This window comes from Citrus sinensis, chromosome 7 (genome assembly GCF_022201045.2).
Source record: "Citrus sinensis cultivar Valencia sweet orange chromosome 7, DVS_A1.0, whole genome shotgun sequence".
Taxonomy (NCBI): Eukaryota; Viridiplantae; Streptophyta; class Magnoliopsida; order Sapindales; family Rutaceae; genus Citrus; species Citrus sinensis.
Genome location: NC_068562.1, coordinates 23492995 through 23517475, shown reverse-complemented (window position 1 = coordinate 23517475; position 24481 = coordinate 23492995). Strand labels below are relative to the sequence as shown.

Genomic DNA, 24481 nt, shown 5'->3' with positions numbered 1-24481 from the left:
CTAGATCACCATTCAGAAATGCGTTATTTACATCAAGTTGTTGTAGTGGCCAATAAAGATTTACCGCCATTGAGACAAGCACATTGACAATATTTAATTTTGCCACTAGAGCAAAGGTTTCAAGATAGTCGATGCTGTAGGTTTGAGTAAATCCCTTAGCCACCAATTGAGCTTTGTACCGTTCCAGTGTCCCGTTAGAATTATACTTGATGGTAAAGACCCATTTTCACCCTACTGTCTTTTTCCCCTATGGTAAGTCTGTTACTTCCCATGTTTAATTCTTCTCAAGAGCCCGCATCTCCTCTTCGATAGCCTTTCTCCACTCTGGAACTCTTAATGCTTCTTGTACATTCTTCGAAATTTCCACAGAAGAAAGTTGAGAAGTAAAAGCCAAAAAATTGGGAGATAATTTATCATAAGAGACATAGTTAGACATGAGAAATTTGGTACAAGAACACACCCCTTTTTGTGATGCAATAAGAAGATCCAAATCATCAAACTTTGGATTAGATGAATTTTTACCTGAAGACTCATACACAACAGGTTCTGCCCTCGGTTCGAATTCTTGATTGTGAAGAGAAGAGAGAACCATATCATTTGCTCGATAATTTCTTCTGATATAGGTTTGCAGAGTTTTTTTCAGTCACGTTCTTATCTCTTTCACTAGGAGAATTTGACTCTGTTATTGGCACTAAAGGCAAGGAATCCAAATTCTTATTATTCTCCATATTTATTTGTTTTTCGAATTCCTTTTGACTAGTAGATTGAATAGAGACATCTGATTTTTCTAGATTGTTATTTTGGAAAGATTCTTTTTGAGGAAAATCTGTTGTAATTGAAATTAGATATTCCTCCATCCAATCAATGCCTCTATTTGCAATCTTTTGATCAGTCTTTTGATCTACAATATGGAAAACATCATCTTCTACTAGTTTTTCCTCATGCCTTATCCCTAGAAGATGTTCTTTTTTAAAAAAAAAGGTTTGTCTTCAGAAAATGTTACATCCATGGTTATAAACATTTTTTTTTTGGAAATATGATCAAAACACTTATAGCCTTTTTGAGTGGGTGCATATCCAACAATAATGTATTTTCTTGCTCGAGGATCTAACTTACCCCGGTCGTGTTCATGATTATGTACAAAAGCAATGCACCCAAAACTTTTTAATGTAATTCCTGATATTAATCAAGAATTAGGATAAAGTGTTTTGAAGAAATCCATAGGAGTTTAAAAATTCAAAATTCTTTAGGGCATTATGTTTATAAGGTAAGTAGCAGTTAAAATTCCTTCACCCCATAGATATTTAAGAATGTTTTTTGAAAAAAGTAATGCTCTTGCCACTTCCAAAAGATGTTTTTTCTTTCTTTCAGCTACCTCGTTCTGTTGAGGGGTATCATTACAAGAACTTTGATGCACAATTCCTTTTTCAAGAAAAAATTTTCCTAAAATTTTATTAAAAAATTCTTTTCCATTGTCACTTCGAATGATTTTAATTTTTTCTTGAAATTGTGTTAGAATCATGGTGTAAAAATTTTGAAAAACACTTTCAACCTTTGGATTTTCTTTTAACAAATAAACCCAACAAACTCTAGTGTGATCGTCAATGAATGTAACAAACCATCTTTTTCCTGACAGAGTAAGAATTCTATTTAGTCCCCATACAACAGTATGTAATAGTAAAATTAATTTTGAGGGTTGATAAGGCTGTATAGAAAATGTAGATTGACAATGTTTAGCTAATTGACAGATTTCACATTGAAAAAGAGATTGATCTTTATTATTAAACAAGTTTGGCAATAGATATTTTAAATAATGAAAATTAGGATGGCCTAGTCTAAAGTGCCATAACATAATCTTTTTATCATTAATAATTGAGACCGAACCGTAACATGTATTTTGAACTGGCCTTATCATACTTAATCCTTCTTCAAAGAAGTAAAGTCCTCCACTTTCTCTAGCACATCTAATCATCCTCCCCGTGGTCAGTTCCTGAAACTCACAGAAAGAAGAGAAAAAATTAACTCGACACTTAAGATCACTAGTTATTTTACTTATAGATAGTAAATTGCAAGATAAGTTTGGAACGTGGTGAACTTTATGGAGTGTTAAAGTAGGAGAAATAACAATAGAACCCATGCCAGCTATTATGGATAACGATCCATCGACAATCTTGATCTTTTTATTGCCTGCACATGAACTATCAGATGAGAATAATTGTGATGAGCCGATCATATGGTCAGTGGCCCCAGAATCAATAATTCATGAACAAGATGGATTTGATGTTTTACATGAAAGAGCAATAGTAAGAAGATTACCATTTTGAGCAAATGAACAAGAAGGAGTTACTGAGAACTTTGGAGTCTTAAAAAGTTTGTACAATTGGCTTAATTGTTCCTTCGTAAAGGCTAGTGTCTTAGAGTCGATTGATTGCTTTTGAGAGTCCTCGCTCACAATCTGCAATGCCCTGCTATTAGCCCCATTCTTCTTCTTGAAATTCAGTGGTTTTCCATGCAATTTCCAGCACGTATCCTTGGTGTGCCACGACTTCTTACAATGTTCGTACCAGGGCTTTTTTCGTCTCTCTCCATATGATTTTGTCTTAGAAACCAATGTTGAACTTTCAGTTTCGGGTTTTATCTTGGACTCAGCTTTCTCTAGCATCACTTTACGCCTCGTTTTTTCCCTACGAACTTCTGGAAAAACTTCACAAATTAAGAGAAGAGGTTCCTGCCCAAAATACGTCCTCGCACTTCATCCAATTCTTGATTGAGTCCAGGGAGAAAGACATAGACCCTATCATTCTCCTCATTCTTTTTGTGTCGAACATTGTCTATAGGGCAATCTCATTCATCCTCGTAAAAAATATCTAACTCCTGCCATAAAGCTACAATCTCATTATAGTAAGTAGTCGTATATTTATCTTCCTGCCTTGATTTCTACAATTTCATCTTAAGTTCTAAAATTTGAGAAAAGTTCTCTATATCAGAATACATATCTTGAACAGCATCCCACACATCTTTGGCTGTGGGTAAAAATAAATGTGGTTTTCCAATTGCTGGTTCCATGGAGTTTATTAGCCAAGCAATCACCAGAGAATTCTCTGAACGCCATCTCTTCAAATTCAGATCTCCAACGACTGGCTGCTTCACTTCTCCTATAAGGTGGCCGAGTTTACCCTTGCCATCGATGGCATGCTTTACGGACTGAGCTTATTCTAGATAATTGGAACCATTCAATTTATGAACAGTTAACTGCAGGGAAAGATTCAAAGCAAAAAAATCTGTGCTGGCTATAGAAATTGCATATTATGACTCAAATTAGGTAACTTATGAAGACAAAAAAAGATCTCTACTTGTGTGGGTAGTGGATTCCTTAGATCCAGTCATGGCAGCACGGTAATTCATGATTTGGATTTGGTAAAGAGCCAAGGCTTTGATACCTTGTAGGTTTTTATGAAAAAACGCTAAACTTTTTTTATTATTTTGTTGTTCTTCAAAGACTGTTTACAAGGAAGATTATTATAGTGATTCTAAAACACATAACCCTACCATAATTTTAGGAAACATAATAATAACATATCAACTAAAATTCTACTTATTCCAAATGGATTTACTAATGGATCCTCAATGCTAGTTAGTCATATAGGCTATGTCTCTGTTTCTAATTTGTCCTTATCAAATACTTTTCTTATTCCAAAATTGACCTTAAATTTATTATCGGTTGGCCAGCTATGTGAACTTGGACTTAATGTAATATTCACTTCATCTGGTTGTCGTGTGCAGGATCCAAAGACGGGACTGACACTTGGGATAGGCCGTAAAGTAGGGCGCTTGTTTGAGCTTGTTAATCTTCACATCCCATCTCATTTCTCCCACACACATCAGTTTGTCACATCAACCTCAAAGGTTTCTTCTGCAAACCTCTAGCATTCACGTTCAGGAGATATGTCACTTAATCATTTGCAATCTTTAATATCTAGAGGGCAATTAAATACTATTACCAATGAACATGTTGATTGTTTAGCTTGTCGGCTGGCAAAACAAACTGCTTTACCTTTTAATAATAGTGAGTCTGTTTCTTATGCTCCTTTTGATTTAATACATCGTGATATTTGGGGACCATCACCAAATGCGACTATAGGTAGATCTAGATATTTTGTGATTTTTGTTGATGATTATTCCCATTTTACATGGCTATATCGTATGAAAAATAGATCTGAGTTTACTAAAATTTATTGTGACTTTGCATAAATGATTAGAACTCAATTTTCTCGATTTATTAAAGTTTTCCGTACTGATAATGCCATGGAATACAAGGATAGTGAATTTTTAGACTTCCTATATACACATGGCATTATATGTCATCGCTCTTGTCCAGGTACTTCTCAACAAAATGGGCGAGCTGAACGTAAGCACAAACATATTTTAGAAATAGTTCGCTCCTTTTTAATCTCTGCTTCTTGTCCTGAACATTTTTTGGGAGAAGCTGCTCTTACTGTTGTATACACTATTAATCGTATTCCCTCTCTAGTTATAAATAATCAATCCCCTTATGAGAGATTATATGGGATCTCACCTGATTATCATCAACTTAAAGTTTTTGGTTGTGCTTATTTTGTTCTTCTCCAACCCCATGAATGTACAAAATTAGAGCCTCATGCTCGCTTATGTTATTTTTTAGGATATGGCATTGAACATAAAGGCTATCGATGTTGGGATCCCATCTCTAATAGATTTCGTATCTCTAGACATGTTGTTTTTTGGGAACATAAAATGTTTTCATCTATGTCATCTTTTCATAATATCCCTAAATCATCCACTCACCTCTTTACAGATACAACTATCGATTTGTTTCTTGATAATTGTGCTCCAGGACTATCTTCTGAACTTCCCTCTAAGTTACCTGTCCTGCCTCACGAATCCTCATCAACCAATTACAGCTCTTCTGACTCTATTCATTCTCCACCTCTTCGTCATTCCACCTGGTAAGAGAACTACCTCTTAAGCTTAGAGATTACAAATGTTTCTCTACCACCCTTTCCTTGTATGAACCATAATTTTATTCTGAGGCCAGTTCTAATCCTGTTTGGCAGCAACCTATGGCAAAAGAATTGCAAGCTCTTGAAAAGTCGCATACTTGGGACTTAATTGAGTTACCACCTCGAAAAACTACAATTGGGTGTAAATGAGTATACAAAATCAAAACCAAATCTGATGGTTCTATAGAACGATACAAAGCTCGACTTGTTGCAAAAGGCTATTATCAAGAATATGGCATTGATTATGAGGAGACTTCTGCACCTGTTGCACGCCTTACATCCGTGAGAAACTTATTAGCTATTGCTGCTGTTCGTCTTGGGTATTATTTCAGATGGATGTAAAAAATGCTTTTCTTAATGGCAATCTTTCTAAAGAAGTCTGTATGAAACCTCCTCCTGGTTACTCTCATCCTCCAAATAAGGTTTGTAAACTTCGTCGTGCCTTGTATGACCTTAAATAGGCACCGAGAGCATGGTTTGAGAAGTTCAACACCACAATCAAGCAATTTGGTTTCAATGCCAGTTCTTATGACTATGCCTTTTTTGTCCGCAACACCGACAAGGAATGTATTCTTTTATTACTTTATGTTGATGATATGATTATTACTGGAGATGATCTTACGGGAATTACATATCTTAAAGTTTTTCTTCAACATCACTTTGAGATGAAAGATCTTGGACAACTTAGTTTCTTCCTTGGACTTGAGGTACTCTCTAATTCATCTGGTTACTATCTTTCACAAGCTAAGTATACTTCTGATCTTCTTGCTAGAGCTGGGTTGACTGATAGTCAGATTACCTCTACACCTCTTGATCCTAACATTAAATTTGTGCCATCTAATGGAACACCACTCAGTGATGCTACTCTTTATCGGCAATTGGTTGGAAGTTTGGTTTATTTAACAGTGACATGACCTGATATAACCCACATTGTTCATGTTGTTAGTCAGTTTATGTCGGCTCCTCGTTCTACTTACTATGCAGCTGTCATTCATATCATGCGCTATCTTAAAGGGATTATGTTTCATGATCTCCACTTCTTAACCAATTCTTCTTTAGAATTGCATTGTTTTTCTAATTTTGATTGGGCAAGTGATCCTATTGATCGACATTCTACTACCGAAATTTGCTTCTTTTTAGGTGATTCACTTATTTCTTGGTGTAGTAAAAAACAAAGTTTTGTTGCTTTGTCTACTACTGAGGCTGAGTACCGAGCCCTTGCTAATGCAACTCAAGAGGTTGTTTGGCTTCGTCGATTACTACGGGACATGGGAGTTACCTTTAATGGAGCTACATCTCTTTACTGTGACAATAAAAGTGCCATTGAAATCACTCACAATGATGTCTTCCATGAGCGCACTAAACACGTAGAGACATATTGTCATTTTATTCGCCAATATTGTGCCCAAGGTACCATTCAACTTCAATTTGTGTGCTCTCGAGATAACACATCTGATCTTTTCACCAAGTCTCTTTTACCTAGCCGTTTTGGTGACTTGGTTTACAAACTCAAGCTTATTTCTACGCCACCATCTTGAGTTTGAGGGGGGGGGGGGTTTAAGAAAAAATCACTCTCCATTAATTCCCAAGATTATGATTCTGATCACTCTATACTAAATCTCAAGATTATGATTCTGTATATCCCATAATTTATACATGCCATATTTGTATTTATTTAGTTTCTTATTTGAGCTTCATGTAAAGCCTATATATAGGCTCATTCTCTTTGTAAATATGAAATTGAATATATAATAATAATACTTCATATTCGCTTTCAATATTTAACAAGTAGGGTTGGAGTAAAATTTTAAATGCAATATACGAGAATGATCCCAAATCAAAAATAAATAAAAAATTGCCGCGAGGTAGACAGTTTAGTTGATTAGATTACATTAGGGATAATTTTATAATTTTACATTATGAACATTGAAGATGTAATCTTCAACTTCCAATCTTCAATTTCTATGTATTTCCTCACTATTTTCTTGATACTTGGTATAAAAAATAAATGAAAAAAATAATAATGAAGCATTTAGTATGAATAACATCAAAACTAATGTTATTTTGACGTGAAACATATAATTTAATAACAATCATATACTATATTTATAAGAGGTGTTGAATTAAATAAAAGGATCAAATAAGAGTATGAAAGAGTAAGATATTAAAATGGTTCTTGTAATAGAGCTCCTGATACGTATTAATGTGTAATGGATTTAAACAAAAAAAATTAATATCGATAAAAAAATTGTAAATAAAACTTATTTGAATTTTAACCATGCATGTAAATAGAAACATCATAATATTTTATAAATAAGACTTAAAAAACAAGGAGTGGAGGGAGGCCAAGGGGTTCAAATATAAGGACATATGTTTATTTTGAGGTATGGTGTTTGATAAAAGTAAAAATAAAAGAAAAGTATATTCAATAGTAAATGAATGAAAATATACATTTAGTTGGAGACATACATATGAAAACAAAAATAACTAAGAATATGAAATCGACTCACTAACCCTCTTATACGTATACAATACATATGGAGTTCGAACGTGCTTAGTTAATGCTACTTAGAAAGAACTTTGAATCAAATGATAATTTATCAATTTTAAAATATTAATTTGGAAGAGGAGGAGGTGCCATCAAATCAAATGATTGGGTTCACGGGCTCGAAAAATTGTGGCAAGTGGCAAGTGGCGAAGCAAAATGGATGAAGAATGAGTACTTGTTGCTCTTTCTTGCTGTAAATTAAGTGGAGGGTCCCCTGCAGATTCAACAGATAGAGAAGCTTTTCACGGGTGCAACAATGGTTACTTAAAATAATAAAGAACTTACGTAACTGGACAAAATTAAAACTCCCAAGGAGAAAGAAAGAAATCAAACAAGACGACAAAAATTATATTAATTGTTTAAAGCAGCTACAGCTCGAACGGAAAAATTTTGAATAACATCTAAAAACAGAAAAAAAAAAAAACATTCATTCTGTGTCATCATTTTTATGAGTCATTAAAACTATTATTTGAATAACATATAACGGCATATTTGTAAATCAATTAAATCAAATATTAAATATTATTAATGTATGAGTTGTTGTCTATTTTTGAGTGTTATATATGATACAATTGTATCAAAAATTCTTTATTATTTGTCATAAATTTATCATTAGACTTCTTAAGTCATTCGATATATATCCCAAAGTTTTGCATTATAAAACATATTGTAATGAAAAACATTTTGATGGTATTGAAAAACTTATGACAATTGTAATATATAGCAATTTTTAGGTAGTATTTTTCACAGATTATAAAGCTAAACTTGACAATCCACACACATGTACATATATAGTTTTTCTCTATTGCGAGTGTCTTCATTCTTGTTTCTATGCGGACACGCTTTTAAACTATGAATATATATATACATTAATTTATATTGATTGTTTTTTTTTCCTAATTGCCAGACACTCCAAATTAAATATATTAGCCGTTGAACTTTTGACTTCTTGTTTTCATAATAAGAGATTAATCAATTGAATTGTCTTTGAATCATGATAATAGACTACCTAATCCAAAGTTTTGAGGTAAGGATTCAATATTAGTATTAATGAAAATTGCTGGGGCTAACAGATCCTAATTTGTGGCCTAAAAACCATTGTTTTGGTCCCATAAAGTGGAAAACAAAGAAGTGATAAGTCTTTTTGACAAAATGAAGTAGTGATATGAGTGGTGGTGAATTTAAAATTGTTAACGATTGTGAGTTTTGAACCGCTAACTTTGTTTCCATATGATTTCAGCCACAAATTTGAAGGCACTGGGACCATTGCTCACACTTTTGCCTATTTTCTATTTTCTTATTTTCTATTTGCAATGGGCTGGCTACACATAAATCCAAAATTCTGTGGATCTGCTAACTTTGTTTCCTAAAATTTTGTTTGAAATTAGTAGATTCAACGGAGAAACATAAGCCGCATCCCATTTGTGAAGCTGACTGTTTACTAACATGGGGTCGTACTCATAACCAAATATTTTCCGAGCCTCTACTTAGAAAGTTGAAACAATCTTGGTGACAATGCTAAAAGTCAGTGATTAACTCAAGAAGACGTACAGAATTATGATTATTTTGCTGCTGGGGCTTGGTTCAAAATACTACTCAGATCTAAAAGCTTGAGCTGACTCAAGATGATTATAATATTATTAGAAAAACGTTTTAATTAACAAACCCTTTTGTGCAATGTGGATGTGAGTTACAAAGGCTTATAAATGATTTGGGATTTAAATTATAAATAATTCAGACAAGATGATTAAATTCATGGATGTTCAAACTAATGGAAAATAAAATTTTGACTATGTATGATCGCGTGTTAGAGAAATCACTTGATCCAAAAAAATTTAACAATAGTGTTAAAAATATAATCCCAGCATACAAAATTTAGGCCAGTTGGGATTCTTTAGTGTTTATTAAATTTTATTTGAAATTTCTTATTTCATAAGCCATTATGGCATAACCTTTAGAAGATAATTCATGTTGTTTTTCAATTTGTATTATAATTTTATTGCTTTAACAAATAGATAATAACACATTTTTTAATTCAAGAAATTACTTTATTATAGGTCTTTTCTTTTCTTTTTGTTTTGGTCGAATATATATAATATTATTTGTGAAAGCCATCCAGCAAAGCCGTGTCAACTTTACAACGAGAAAACCAAGAGACACTGCACGAACCGTACCACGTGAAACTATGCAATTCTCTATGAGAAAAAACCTTATAATACGGCAACAACAGCAACACGTGAACCGTATAATAATCATATACATGTCACTGATTAATTCAAATGAAGCCATATATAATTTCACTATTTTTTGACAAAATTCCAAAACTATGGATTAGACGAAGTAACCACAAGCTCAAATTTGATGGTATTATTAATTCTTTTTTATTTTTTATTTTCACTTAAAAACAGTACACAACACAAGTTGAGCTTTATAGAAAATGCATGCTTGTTGAGCAGACAAAAATTTAGCTAGAAAGAAGAAACACAATCAAAAACAGAAAGAAAAACAAAAAAAAATTTGCTTCAATGAATAAACAAGGTGGGTGTGAGATTGAAGCAATTGGTATTAATTACAATGTCTACACACAAAAGAAAGAAACCCCTTTTAAAATCTTCACTAAGAACCAGCTAAATGATGATCATCATGCACAAGAAGAGCTATCAAAGCTTGAAGAAGCAGCTGATAGTGATGGAGTCAGGCGCGTTTTGGATGGCGTGAGCTGCAAGGCAAAGCCGTGGGAGATTCTCGCCATTGTTGGGCCAAGCGGTGCCGGAAAATCTTCATTGCTTGAGATTCTAGCAGGAAAGCTCACTCCACAAAGTGGTTCCACTTTTGTCAATGGAAGCCCTATTGACAAAGCTCAGTTCAGAAAAGTTTCTGGCTACGTCACCCAGAGAGATACCCTGTTTCCTTTACTTACAGTTGAAGAAACCCTCATGTTTAGCGCCAAGTTGCGTTTGAGGCTGCCACAAGCTCAGTTGCGGGCTAGGGTTAAGTCACTTGTCAAGGAACTTGGGCTGGAGCATGTAGCCATGGCTCGTGTTGGCGACGATAGGGTTCGTGGGATCTCTGGCGGAGAAAGGCGGAGGGTTTCCATTGGATTTGATGTTATACATGATCCGAAAGTGTTGATTCTCGATGAGCCAACTTCAGGTCTTGATAGCACAAGTGCCCTGCAGATTATAGACATGCTTAAGGTTATGGCTGAAACTAGAGGAAGAACAGTAATTCTAAGCATTCATCAGCCTGGTTTTCGGATTGTGAAGATGTTTAATTCGATTCTGATGCTCGCTAATGGCTCGGTTTTGCATCATGGCACTGTGGATCTGTTGAGTGTTAGCTTGAGAATGATGGGGTTGCAGCTGCCTATGCATGTCAATGTTGTTGAATTTGCCATCGAATCAATTGATTTGATCCAAGAGCAGAGAAAAATTCAGCAAGAAAATCAACCACGAATGATGTTACCAGCCACACAACAACAGAAGAAAGCAGAGGAAGGTGAGAGCAGAAGTGGTAAGTTCACTTTGCAACAGCTTTTTCAGCAATCAAAAGTTATTGATGAAGAGATTATGAATGTGGGGATTGAGATTCCTAGAGATTTTGCAAACTCAAGATTTAAAGAAACCATAATTCTCACTCACAGATTCTCAAAGAACATTTTCAGAACCAAGGAGTTGTTTGCATGCAGAACAATTCAGATGCTGATTTCTGGGATCGTTTTGGGATCAATTTTTCACAATGTTAAAGATGATCTAACAGGAACTGAAGAAAAAGTTGGTCTTTTTGCATTCATATTGACATTCTTGTTATCTTGCACAACTGAAGCTCTGCCCATCTTTTTACAAGAGAGGGAGATTCTAATGAAGGAAACTTCATGTGGCAGCTACAGAGTTTCATCTTATGCCATAGCTAATGGGCTTGTTTATTTGCCATTTCTACTCATCTTGGCAATTTTATTCTCAGTTCCTTTATACTGGATTGTGGGGCTAAACCCAAATCTCATGGCATTTTTCCACTTCTTGTTGCTGATTTGGTTGATTCTCTACACAGCAAATTCAGTTGTGGTTTGTTTCAGTGCTTTGGTGCCAAACTTCATTGTTGGGAACTCAGTGATTTCGGGCGTAATGGGTTCATTCTTTTTGTTCTCTGGATACTTCATATCAAAGCATGGAATCCCAGACTATTGGATTTTTATGCATTATATCTCATTGTTTAAGTACCCATTTGAACAGTTTCTGATAAATGAGTTCTCAGATTCGGACAAGTGCTTGCAGTATATATTTGGGAAATGCGTGGTGAAAGGAGAAGATGTGCTGAGAGAAGCAGGTTATGAAGAGGAGAGCAGTTGGCGAAACTTGGTGATAATGGTTGGTTTTATTTTGATTTACAGGTTTTTTTCTTACGTTATTCTTAGATTTAGATGCTCTCAGAGGAGTTTCAGAAGAGCTCTTGTGTGAAGAAAATGATGACACTGAGACTCCTTTTTCTCTATTTCTTTCTCTCTCTCACGAGAGTTAACAGAATGGTTCACATGTTTGGATTTTACTCGAGATAGCGCCAAAAGAGAAACAAAAGTTTTAATAATAAAGAAATGTAATATCTACCAAATATTGTATTATTTATTCCAAAAGAAAGAAGAAAGAGTACAACTTTTACAGATATAAAAGTCTCTTTTATGTTTGCCAGAATCACTCTTATTTTAGACTATGCTTCAGCTCATAATAATGCTCTTAATGATATGAGCTTTTTTATAATGCTTTGATAGGTAGCTTATGGATGTAAATTTTGCTTTCTTTGCTTGTTCTTATCATGCTTTTGTATCAGAGAACAAAGCTTCTGAACAGAATTAGAAATAACAAACAACTTATGCAATGGCAGTTTCAACTTGAAAATCTATTTGGCAATCTGAGGTTGAATTGGAACCGTTCTGCTCCTCATAAGCCTCGTCGTCACTAGCATTTGGGACATACCCAACTCTCTTCATTTCTCGTGTTAGCATTTTCAAGACTAAATAGATTTCTTTATTCAGAGGATGCCTCTTATCTTTCACCATGAATACGTTAACATGACCCAGAATCTCAATCCAACTACAACCTGGTTGTTTGACTACTCCTCGTTTCCTCATCAATTTCCTCACTCTTACAACCTCACCCCATCTTCCGAGCTCAGCATACATGTTTGAGAGGAGAACATAAGGACCAGAGTTGCTAGGCTCAATTTCTAAAAGCTTCTTTGCAACATACTCTCCTAACATTATGTTGCGATGAACCTTACAGGCAGCAAGCAAAGACCCCCAGATAACAGCATCAGGCTGCATTGGCATTGCCTCTATTAAAGTCTTTGCTTCATCTAAGCAACCGGCTCGACCAAGTAAATCGACCATACAAGTATAATGGTCCTTCAGTGGTGCCAACCCATGTTCCTTGCTCATTGAGGAAAAGTACTTTCGTCCTTCTTCAACCAAACCAGCATGGCTACAAGCGCAAAGAACACCAATCATCGTGACATGGTCTGGTTTCTCTCCACATAACAGCATTTTCTTGAATAATCCAAGAGCTTCTGTCCCATAACCATTTTGTGCACAGCCTACAATCATGGCATTCCATGAAACCCAATCTCTTTCCACCATAGTTTCAAAGATCCGGCACCCTTCTTCAACTGATCCACATTTCATGTACATATCTATGAGAGAATTCCCCACAAAAATATCAGACTCCTCTCCAGACAGAAATCGAAGTCCATGCTTCACAACATGAGTGTGAGCCTGTCTGCCAAGTTGCAAATCAGCAAGGTTTGCACAAGCATTGAGTAGATTCCCAAATGTGTAGTGGGTTGGACAGACTGACTCTCTCTTAAGAAGGCGAAAAAGTCCGAGTGCCTCTTCATTTTCCCCATTCTGTGTATAGCCTGCAATGAGTGCATTCCAAGACACTACATTCCTTTCCAGCATCTTTGTAAACATTAATCTTGCAGATTTTACACTAGACGCCTTTGCATAGCCACTTACCATAGAGGTTTCAGAGACCACATTCCTAATTGGCATCCGATCAAAAACACATCTAGCTTCATTAAGTTTGCCACATTTTGCATACATATCAACCAACGCATTTCCCAAAACAAGATCATTCCTTAACTTCTCACACCTCATAAGGCGGGCATGAATTTGCAGACCTTCTTTGAAAGCTGCCAAGCTTGCACAAGCGCTAACAACACTAGCTAGCGTGACCTCATCTGGTTCAATGCCAGAAGCCATCATTCTCACAAAAACTTCAAGAGCATCACTTGCAGGCCCATTTTGTTCATAACATGTAATTAAGCTATTCCAAGAAACAATGTTCCTTTCTCTCATCCCATCAAAGACACGTCGAGCACAACTCACACGCCCACATTTACCATACATATCAATGAGAGCTGACCCCATATAAACATCCGACGAATACCTCGATTTCGATAATAAAGCATGGACCTGGGTACCCATTTTGAAGTCCACTGACCCTGCACAAGCACTAAGAGCGCTACCAAAAGAATACTCATTAAGAGCAAAATTTTCGCTGTGCATCTTGACAAAATAACCCAAAGCTTCACTGAATCTATCATGTTGAGCAAACCCGGATACCATAGAATTCCAGGAGCACTGATCGCGCTCAGGCATTGAAGCGAACAACCTCGAAGCATCATCAATAAAACCCCATTTCAGTAAACCGGTAATAATCGAATTCCAAGTGAAAACATTCTTGTTGGACATTTTATCAAACACTTTGCGTGCACCATACAAACAGCCACATTTGGCATAAACGTCGATGAGTCTGTTCTGAATAAAGATTTCCGACGCGAATTGGGACTTGATGATACGAGCGTGGACTCGACGGGTGTCGCTGACGCTTTTTGATCGTAAGCAAGAGTCCAGGAGTTTTGCAAAAGGTGATGAATCAAGAAAAGCGAGATCACCCACAATTTGTTTAACCGATCTCTGTGTTGCCATTCCATTATCATGAGCTTGAAGAAGAAGAAATCAAGCGAAAAAGCAATACGCCGCTCTTGAATTTCCGTTGCCTTTCAAATGACGCAACTCTCCCGCCTCATTTTAATGGTCTGATAGAATGGTCGAGTTCGGTCTAAATTTAGGTGGGTTTTACTAGTTTTTTTAGCGAAAAATATATAATTTTAAGTGAGGACATGGTAATTTATAATAATCAATTCTATTACAAGATAAATTAAATGTATAAGAATACAATTATTTCGATTTTACTTTTTCAGCTTAAATAAATAATTTATTTTAATTCTTATTTTTTATTTCGATTTTATTCTATTTTGGTTCTTACCCGTCTTATTCATAGATGTAGGGTTGGAAACAAAAATACAAGGTCCTAACCACGTAGTGGATTTTTGGTTAGGGGCTTAAAATACAAGGTCCACACATAATTGGACTTGAATAAGGGCCCATTAAAATAGCCTGGGCTGAGCACAGGTTTTATAATATTTAAAAAATAAATAAAACAATTCAAATTGAAAAAAAAAAATGGAAAACTCAACGCATTATTCATTAACGCAAAACACCTTACCCTAATTGAGTAATGCCCGGATGAGTCACACACACTCACCCAAAAACAAGTGAAGCAACAACCAACAATCGTCGGCCGACCTTCATTGTAGCCACCACCGTTCAATTGAGTATTGAAACTTTTTTGCGTGATTGCTCATTTTCTTCGAAATGGCTTGTGTTTTGTAGCTTGATCACCTTGAGATCTCCTCCTAGTTGCAACTTGTGATGCTATTTTGTAATAGGCTTTTATAATGTGGCCCATTTTTTCAGCTTTTGTTTTTAATTCATCGGTTTGAATGTGGTAATTTACATAGAAGATTTTACATATCTTCAGATAATGGGATTAGTCGTGAAATTCTTGTCATGCAAATATTTAACTTTCTAGAATTTGTAGATCGTTATTGACTTCCATTTGTCTGTACACTTTTCAATTTGCTTTAAATTATTGTTACTGAATTGTTAACTTGCCTTATGATGTGGATTTTAATTTTGTATATGTTATAATGGAAAATACTTTTAAATCTTCTAATGAACCTTCGGATTCCATTGTGGAGACAAAAAATGTTCAAGAAGAAATACGGAGTAATAAAAAAGAAAACAGAGGGTCATCGCAAATATTGGATTAGTTTGTTTACGATATTAGTATTTATAATTTATTATGTTGTATTGCTCAATTTTGTGTATTGGACAATTAATTTATTATGTATTAGATAATCAAGGTTAATTTAAGTTTTTTTTAGCTTTATTACAAAATTAATTAAAAATTTTATGGAAACCCCAGCCCGACCCATCCAAACTTGGATGAGTTTTTAGAGGATTTGGACCTAATGACAACAAGAAGTCCGGCCCAAAGCCTTAATTTGCCAATGCTACATGGATGTAAATACACCATTATTATAAAACAATGTACTGTGATTTAATTCATTCTATCTTTTTACTTGCTTACAAACATAAATTCAATTCTAGTATTTGTGCAAGTCATCAATTCATTGTTGGATCTTTAATCCAACATTATTATATTCTTAATCCAACGTTGAGCTTATATATGAATAATCATGTGTTATGGACTATCATATAAAGTTTTTTTTTTTTTGAACTAATTAAGCATCAAGTTACTGTATTACACAGAGATATATACAATTGCTATGACAGCAGGTTATTACACTGATATTTACAATCAGATATATACATGGGACTTATATTATTACATTTTTATTCTATGAAGTACATGCCCATCCAAATACCTCTCACGAAGGAGGGATGTCTCTACTACACTCGCATTTCGCAAGGGAGAAATACGTTATAAGAAGTCTCCACACAATTATGTTTAATTGAGGGAGGTTGAGTCCATGGGGACTCGAACCATTGCCCTCATAGTCATGCTTAACTTTGAGGGCAATAGTTCACCACTGGGCTACAAGCCCAAGTGGCGACTATCATATAAAGTTAAGTTCAATTAAAAGTGATCTATTAAGGTTTACGATAATATGCGTTTCAACATATCTACTAAGATATGAATTTCTATTTCGATGATGGGCTGAAATAAGAATACCAAAAGACGATAAGAAAATTTGTCTATACAAATGGTTATGATTCCTAGGTCACACGTATCATTCTATTTATATTTTTTTTTTCATCCTATCATTAAAGAGAGAGCACAGAGAAAATTAAAATTAAAGAATTCTTTAGGAGAATATGTTGATATAGAAGGTTAACCACACGATTCTAGAGAATAATTGCACATTATGAATACAAGGATGATTTCGCAAATTCACTTATTAATTCTTGATAATACAACATGAATTTTCTTAGATTATAAATTATGGTTTTCGCCAAAAGATTATTGTTCTAACAAGTAGTATCAAAGCCTCTTCATTTAAATTATTGAGAATTGAATTTATTTTTATTAATGAATTATGTTTTAGTCTTCTCACATATGTTATCATTGAATTCGAGAAAAATTGTGACTATTTTTTAAGGATTATTAAAAAAAATAATTCTGAATGATTTTTAAGATTTTGAAAATTCAGTCTTTTAATATTTAAGCTTTGTGTCTAGTCAAACCATTGATTGTTGACTTTTTGACTTGACTTTGACCTAATTTTTTTTTTTAAAGGTAAGTTTGACAAAATTCTAAATTCAAATATTGGTATGTTTATATATGTTTTAATATGAATTAATTGAAGTAATATGTCACCAAAGTGATTTCTATTGTTGAAATTAATTTTTTTTAATATAAATGGTTGTGTATATGTAATTTCTTTGAATATCAATCAGCTCAAAGGAAAGTCTATATTTAATAGAATTGCATGTGCACTTATGGTAATAAACACGTAATGATTATTTGATTTTACATTTAAACAATAAATCTGCCTAAATGAAGATTTATTATTTAAAATACTCTTATTATCAGTGTTTGATTACTATGCCAAAATATCATTTACAAGTTAATATTTTATCCAAAAATAAAATATTAATGGAGTATATTTTTATTTTAAGACTTATATGAACTTATATCATTTGCTTGTTGTTCTTTGTTCAATTATGTCTCCTGTTAATACTATTGCCAACGTCAATTCTATATCTTTCTTCCTTTTCTTTGCCTTAGTCTTTGCCTTTATACCTTATTGAAATTAGATTTGTCAAGAGAACCTCTTAGTAGTTCTGGCAGTCATGGATCTCGACTTTGCGTTAACGGTTAATTATCCCCCATCTCTTACGGATGAGAGTCCCCCTGATGATAAAAAGAGAAATAGAAAGGTGAGAGAAATCAAATCGCATGTATATGATAATTATGAAGAAGGCCATTTCGGAAGCATATGAGGACTCAATGTTTGAAAAGACAATTACAACTAAGGAATTCCTTGCAGAAATTGAACAGAGGTTTGTCAAGAACAAATAAGCATAAATAAGTCCACTCTTGAGAAATCTAATTTCAATAAGGTATAAAGGCATGGACTAAGGCAAAGAAAAGGAAGAAAGTTACAAAAGCTGCAGATATTACACCTCAAAAGGAACAAAAAAGAAATTGGCTAATCCAAAAAGTACCAATTGCTTCTTTTGCAAAGTTTAAAGGCATGATTTGGCTTATTTTGAGGTTAACTTAACTTTGGTATTAGGAGATACGTGGTGGATAGATTTTGGTCCAACAACTCACATAAGTGTGTTTATTCATAATAGCTTGAATTGCCAAAAGACCAATGATGGTGAAAGATACATCTATGTGGCCAATGGTAAGAAGGTTGAAGTTGAAGTAATTGGAAAATTTAAATTATTATTAGAGACCGAATTTTATTTAGATCTTAATAAAATATTTATTGTTCTCTTTTTTAGATGAAATTTTTATTTCAATTTCTACTTTGGACAAGTCTGGTTTTACTTATTAATTTGAAAATGAAAAATTCATTTTGCTTCGTGATTTAAAATTGGTTGATTCTGATTTTTGTCAGGCGATGATAATCTTTATATGCTTGATATATTTGTTTCATTTAATAATTCCTTGCAATTCAGTACATGAGGTTTAAAAAGAAGATTAACGAATGATAATTCAGCTGTATTATGACATAAGAGATTGAGTCATATTTCCAAATAGAGAATAGAGACTTGTGTCAAACGAAATTCTCTACCCCTTAAATTTTATAGATTTTGATATTTGTGCTAATTGTATAAAATAAACCAATAAAAGGAGATTTGAAGCCAATAGGACTTTGGACGTCTTAGAACTCATGCATACAAATATATGTGTGTCATTCCTTACAACTGCTTGGAATGGCCAACAATATATTATGATGTTCATAGATGATTTTTGTAGATATGACTATATATATCTCTTCCATGAAAAGTCACAGTCATTTGGTGTGTAAAAAATTTTAAGGCTAAAACTGAGAACTAACTCAACGAAAGAATCAAAAGAGTCAGATTTGACCGTGGTGGTGAACATTATGGCATATATGACAGTTTAATTGAACAACATTCAAGATCGTTTTCTAAGTTCCTAGAGGAATGTGGTATTATCCCATATTACACTATTCTGGATTCGTCCAATATGAATGATGCTGCTGAAAGACGAAATAAGACGCTTAAGGACATGATAAAGAGTATGATTTGTCATTCTACTTTACTAGAATCACTCTGAGGATAAGCACTTAAAGTTGTAGTAAATATCCTTATCAAGGTTTCAACTAAATTGATTACCAAAATCCTTTACCAGCTTTGAACATGCAAGAAGCCTAGTTTGAAGCACTTGTATATTTAGGGATGTCTAGCTGAGGCAAGGCCTTATAGGCCTAATGAAAAAAAAACTAGACTCAAGAACGATGAGTTGTTATTTTATTGAATACTCTAAAAGATCTAAGGGTACAACTTTTATGATCCCAGGATTAAGTTGATTTTCGTGTCCGAAAATACTTGATTCTTTAAGGATGTCGAGTATGCATGGGGAGATACAGTTAAGGACTTTGTCTTTAAAGAAAAATATGTTGATATTCCTATAGGTGTTATTGGCATTTATTCGGGCCTCATTTTTTACTTTGGTCAAGACACAACAAATCAATTCAATGTTGAAGAACCCCCTATATAAGAAATAGTTCTAAAATAACAAACTTTACTGCCTCAACAACTTCTATCATTTAGGAGATCCACTAGAGAAAGAAAAAATATAGCTCTAAACAGTTACATTGTACTTCTCTAAGAATATGAGGTAGATACTGGAGTGATAGAAGATGATCTGATCAATTTTGATCAAGCCATGAAAAGTTTTAACTCCTAGAAATGGATAGATGCCATAAATAAGGATATAAGTCCATGAAGAACAATGACGTATAAAATCTTATCGCATTGCCAGAATGTGTGAAACCTATTGGTTGAAAATAGATATTTAAGACTAACAGGAACTCGGAAGGCAATATAGAAAGGTGCAAGTTGCATCTTGTCACAAAGAGCTTCAAACATAAAGAATACATCAACTATAAAGAGACATTCTCTTCGATTTCTATGAAAGACTATTTTAGAATCATAATAGCATTAGTGGCGCATTTCAATCTTGAGTTACGTTGGATGGATGTGAAGACAACGTTTCTCAATAGTGACATTGATGAGACAATCTATATGATGTAACCAAAATACTGTGTCAGGAGATCCAAAGAATATGGTCTGTAAACTTAAGAAATCCATCTATGGGCTCAAACAAGTATCTCGATAATGGTATTTCAAGTTTTATTAAGTAATTATCTCATTCGATTTTGAGATTAATTTGGTCGATGATTACATATACGTACATTTTTTTCTAGTTTTATATGTTGATGACATTTTGTTTACTAGCAATATATAGACTTATTGTACGAGACCAAGAGATTTCTAGATAAAAAATTTTAAGATCAAAGTTCTTGGTGATACTTCTTTTGTATTAGGCATACAAATACGCAATGATCACTTTTGGGGCAATCTTGGATTATCACAAGAGGTATATCGAAATGGTTTTCAAGAGATATGGCATGCAAGGTTGCACACCAAGTGATACCTTTATGGCTAAGGGAGACATGTTTAGTCTCAGTTAGTGCCCTAAGAATGATTTTGATGAAAAACAAATAAAGAAGATTTTTTTTGTGCCAGTAGTAGGAAGTTAGATGTATGTTCATGCTTGTACGCGATCAAATACTACATACGTTACTGGGATGTTGGGTAAATATTTAAGCAATCCAAGAGTAAATCATTGGAAAGTAGCCAAACGAGTCTTATAGTATTTACAGAGAATAAAATACTACATGCTCACATATCAGAGGTTGGAGCAGCTTGAGAGCATTCAATATACTGACTCTAATTTTGCTAAATACCAAGATAGTATAAAGTCCACATTGGGCTACATCTATTTACTAGCTGCGGTACTGTGTTTTAGAAGAGTATTAAACAACCTCTAATAGCATCTTTGACTATTGCAGCAGAGTTCATAATATGATATGAGCCATCTAATCACAAAATATGGCTGCAAAAGTTTGTCATGGGGCCGCATATAGTAAATGGTGTTAATAGATCACACGAGTTATGTTGTGCAATAAGTCAGCAGTGTTATGTTTTAATAATGACAGAAGCTCGACGAAGTCTAAATATATAGACATGAAGTTCATAGTTGTTAAAGAAAGAGTTCAAAGTGGACAATTGTCTATAGAACCCACCAACATAAACTCATATATTAAGGGATTGCCAACCAAGATGTCTTATGAGCACATTGCTTGTATGTGTATCGTGTTATTAAAGGATATTCAGTTTTTTGTGGGAGTTTGTGATTTTAGATACTCTTAGATATAAACATTTTTCACTTATTTCAATTTATAGGTATTTCAGTTATTTTTTACAGAAATAAAGTTTTGGTTTATTCACACTCTCATTTTAATATGGTTTGATCTCCCTAAGGTTAGAAATGGATAAGTTGGAAATAGGCATGTTAAAATCACATTAAATGAGATTTCTATGCTACACATCGGCATCATAATCCATGTCATTCAGTTGTATTGGCATAGTGATCGTTAATAGGTCAAGTTCCAATAATTGTAACAAAGGCCGCTTTGATACTATCCTAGTATGATGGATGAACCAAATTGGTTATAAATAATTTTGGTAATGACAGTAAGGTTGAGCTCATATAGTTATTTTTACAAAGCATAATTATAATTTTACACATATAACCCAAATAAGAGATTATTGGATATTTAATCCAACATTGTTGGATTCTTAATTTAACATTGGACGTATATGTGAATAATTATATGTTGCGAATTATTATATAAGATTAAGCCTAGTTAAAAATGATCTATTAAGGTTTACGGTAATATGGGCTTCGATATACCTAATAAGACGTGGCCTTTTAATATGTTGATACTTAAGGGTAATTTCTATTTCTATGATGGGCTTAAATAGAAATACCAAAAGACAACAGAAAAAGTTGTCTATATAAATGATTACAATCCCTATGTCACATGTATCATTTTATTATTTTTTTCAATCCCATCATCAGAGAGAGCATAGAGAAAATTAAAGGATTTTCAAGGAGAATGTGTTGATCTAGAAGGCTAACCACACGACTCTAGAGAATAATTGCACATTATAGATACAAGTACGCATCCGCATATTCATTTATTGATTCTTGACAATATAACATGAATATTTTTAGATTATAGGTGATAGTTTTCACTAAAAGATTATTATTCTAACATTCACCCCTCCCTTCGTAACTCAGTGAGTTGGTACCCTAAAACAATATGGTAAATATGAGTATTTTTTCTTCAATATTGTTAGTGAGAGTGCATTTTTAAATTACTCTTAATAAATGTCTGAGGTAAACTTTAAATGTACATATGTAAAGTACAATACACCCTAGATTGTAATATATTTATAAAATACAACAAAAAAATTGTATATACCTTTCAAATTTTTTTATTATTATGATTGCACTACATATAGTTGTAAAGTCTTTATTTTAATTGGATTGGATCCGGTTGGATTTTATTTTATAAATATTGTTTTGGTTAAATTAGATCTCAATAAGTGATTGGAACGAATCAAATACAAAATATAAAAGCCAGCTATAATTGGATTGGATTTGAATTTTTCAAAAACCATTAGATTGAATCATTGAACACCCCGACATTGAGCTAGAGGATGATATAGTGCAAAAGCGATAATAGATGTTGTTCTAACGTACATTCTTGAAACTCAAGAAAGAATAGCTCACCAAGAGAGAAAACATCGAATTAACAATAAAGCAAAACCAAAAAGGAAATAATCTAAAATATTATTGATGAAAAGATTGTGTAAATAAACAAATATAACAAGCTTATTTATACTAATTGAGATTATCCTATTCCTAATAAACTTATAACTCCTTATAAGCAAAAGGAATATTTCTTGAACAAGGAAATATAAAGTAAATCCTAATTAAACTATAATTATAAACATTACCTAAATAAGCTTAATATAACAAGATAAATATTAATAAAATATTAAATGCTAAAGTGATCAATATCAACTCTTCAATTCTTTAATGTCTAGTGATCCAAGATCCACATAAACTCTCCACAAAAATGAAAAGAAGATGAGTAAATAAATCAACACAACATTGTGTCCTAAATCTGAATTCTCTAGGGAGGAGGTCGAATTTTGCTTCTCTACTTTATGCTCTGTGTTGTGTACATTCAATTGTGAAATACCTCTCTTTCTATAGGCACTAGGGTTTCACAAAAAATAACAAGTTTTAAAAAAGGAAAATTATCATTTGTATACCCTTAGTTTACTCCATTATCAAAAATACTACAACACTTTGAGGGTGTATCAATCGTCCACCCTAAGTTGACAAAATGTATCAGCTGACCACCAAACAGTTAGTTAACGTTTAAGTATGACGACGTCAGAAGGGTAATTTGGTCTTTTTATATGATACAAGTGATAATTTAAGGGTATACAAGTGATAAAAAGAGAATTTAAGGGTATACAAGTGATAATTTTCAAGGGTAAAATCGTCAATTCACTGTAACTCCATTAACTTTCAAACGACAACTAACGGTTCGGTGGTTGGCTGATATATTTTGTCAACTAAGGGTGAACGATTGATACACTCTCAAAGTGTTGTAGTATTTTTTATAACAGAGCAAATATAGGGTATATGAATGATAATTTCCCTTTAAAAAACTTAGATTCTTTCCAAATAAGAGTTTCTTTCCTCTTATAATTCCCATGAATCTGAATAGGAATAAATTTGATCTTCTTACCTTATTGTCTCCCAATAAATATCTAAAGTATTTAATGAACTTACTGTTTGAACCAACTCCTTGCTCTAAATAGATCTCATGCTCCAATTATAGAATTTCATCATTAATTGACTTTGTAAATTAGACATATAATTAAATTAGGAAACAAATATTCCTAATGAATTGGAATCTCACTAAATTAGAGAATTAATAAATTAATTCCTACTACAAGATATGTAATAAATAAAATTTCAATTTAACTAGATTTGCCATAAGATGCCAACTCTATAAATAATGGACTTAACATAAGATTTTGTCACTGTTCATGACTAAACTTAAAATCCATAATTAGTTATGTACCACAATTTATAGAATTGACAACAAATGTTAAAAAAATTGATAAATCGTTGTCTAAGCTCCAACAGTCAAATCTGTAACAATCCACTCATTCTTAAAATAATTAATTCATTATATTTTCTAACTTATTTGAAAGGGCAATCAATCTTAATAATTGTATTTTATGACCTGACAATTTTCGTGGTTATAAGCTTGACTTGTTTATTTTAATATATATTGAGTCATACCCGGATTAGTTTACTTTGAAAATGAAAGA

At 33.3% G+C, this 24481-nt stretch overlaps 2 protein-coding genes and 1 pseudogene across 2 annotated transcripts; 2 read left to right on the top strand and 1 right to left on the bottom strand.

The window, feature by feature from the left end:
* The first annotated feature begins 5371 nt into the window (after nt 1-5371).
* Nucleotides 5372-6577, top strand: LOC107176405 (uncharacterized mitochondrial protein AtMg00810-like; annotated as a pseudogene).
* Nucleotides 6578-9913: 3336 nt separating this feature from the next.
* Nucleotides 9914-12195, top strand: LOC102629609 (ABC transporter G family member 5). The gene has a single exon (XM_006465000.4). The coding sequence runs from the start codon at nt 10113-10115 to the stop codon at nt 12042-12044; it is 1932 nt and encodes a 643-aa protein (XP_006465063.1). The 5' UTR covers nt 9914-10112; the 3' UTR covers nt 12045-12195.
* Nucleotides 12187-14849, bottom strand: LOC102629891 (pentatricopeptide repeat-containing protein At2g13600). The gene has a single exon (XM_006465001.4). The coding sequence runs from the start codon at nt 14567-14569 to the stop codon at nt 12452-12454; it is 2118 nt and encodes a 705-aa protein (XP_006465064.1). The 5' UTR covers nt 14570-14849; the 3' UTR covers nt 12187-12451.
* Nucleotides 14850-24481: the final 9632 nt, after the last annotated feature.

What these genes read in the sequence shown, in the direction of transcription:
- LOC102629609 (XM_006465000.4), top strand. Translation starts at nt 10,113, where the DNA reads ATGAATAAACAAGGTGGGTGTGAGATTGAAGCAATTGGTATTAATTAC.
- LOC102629891 (XM_006465001.4), bottom strand. Translation starts at nt 14,569, where the DNA reads ATGGCAACACAGAGATCGGTTAAACAAATTGTGGGTGATCTCGCTTTT.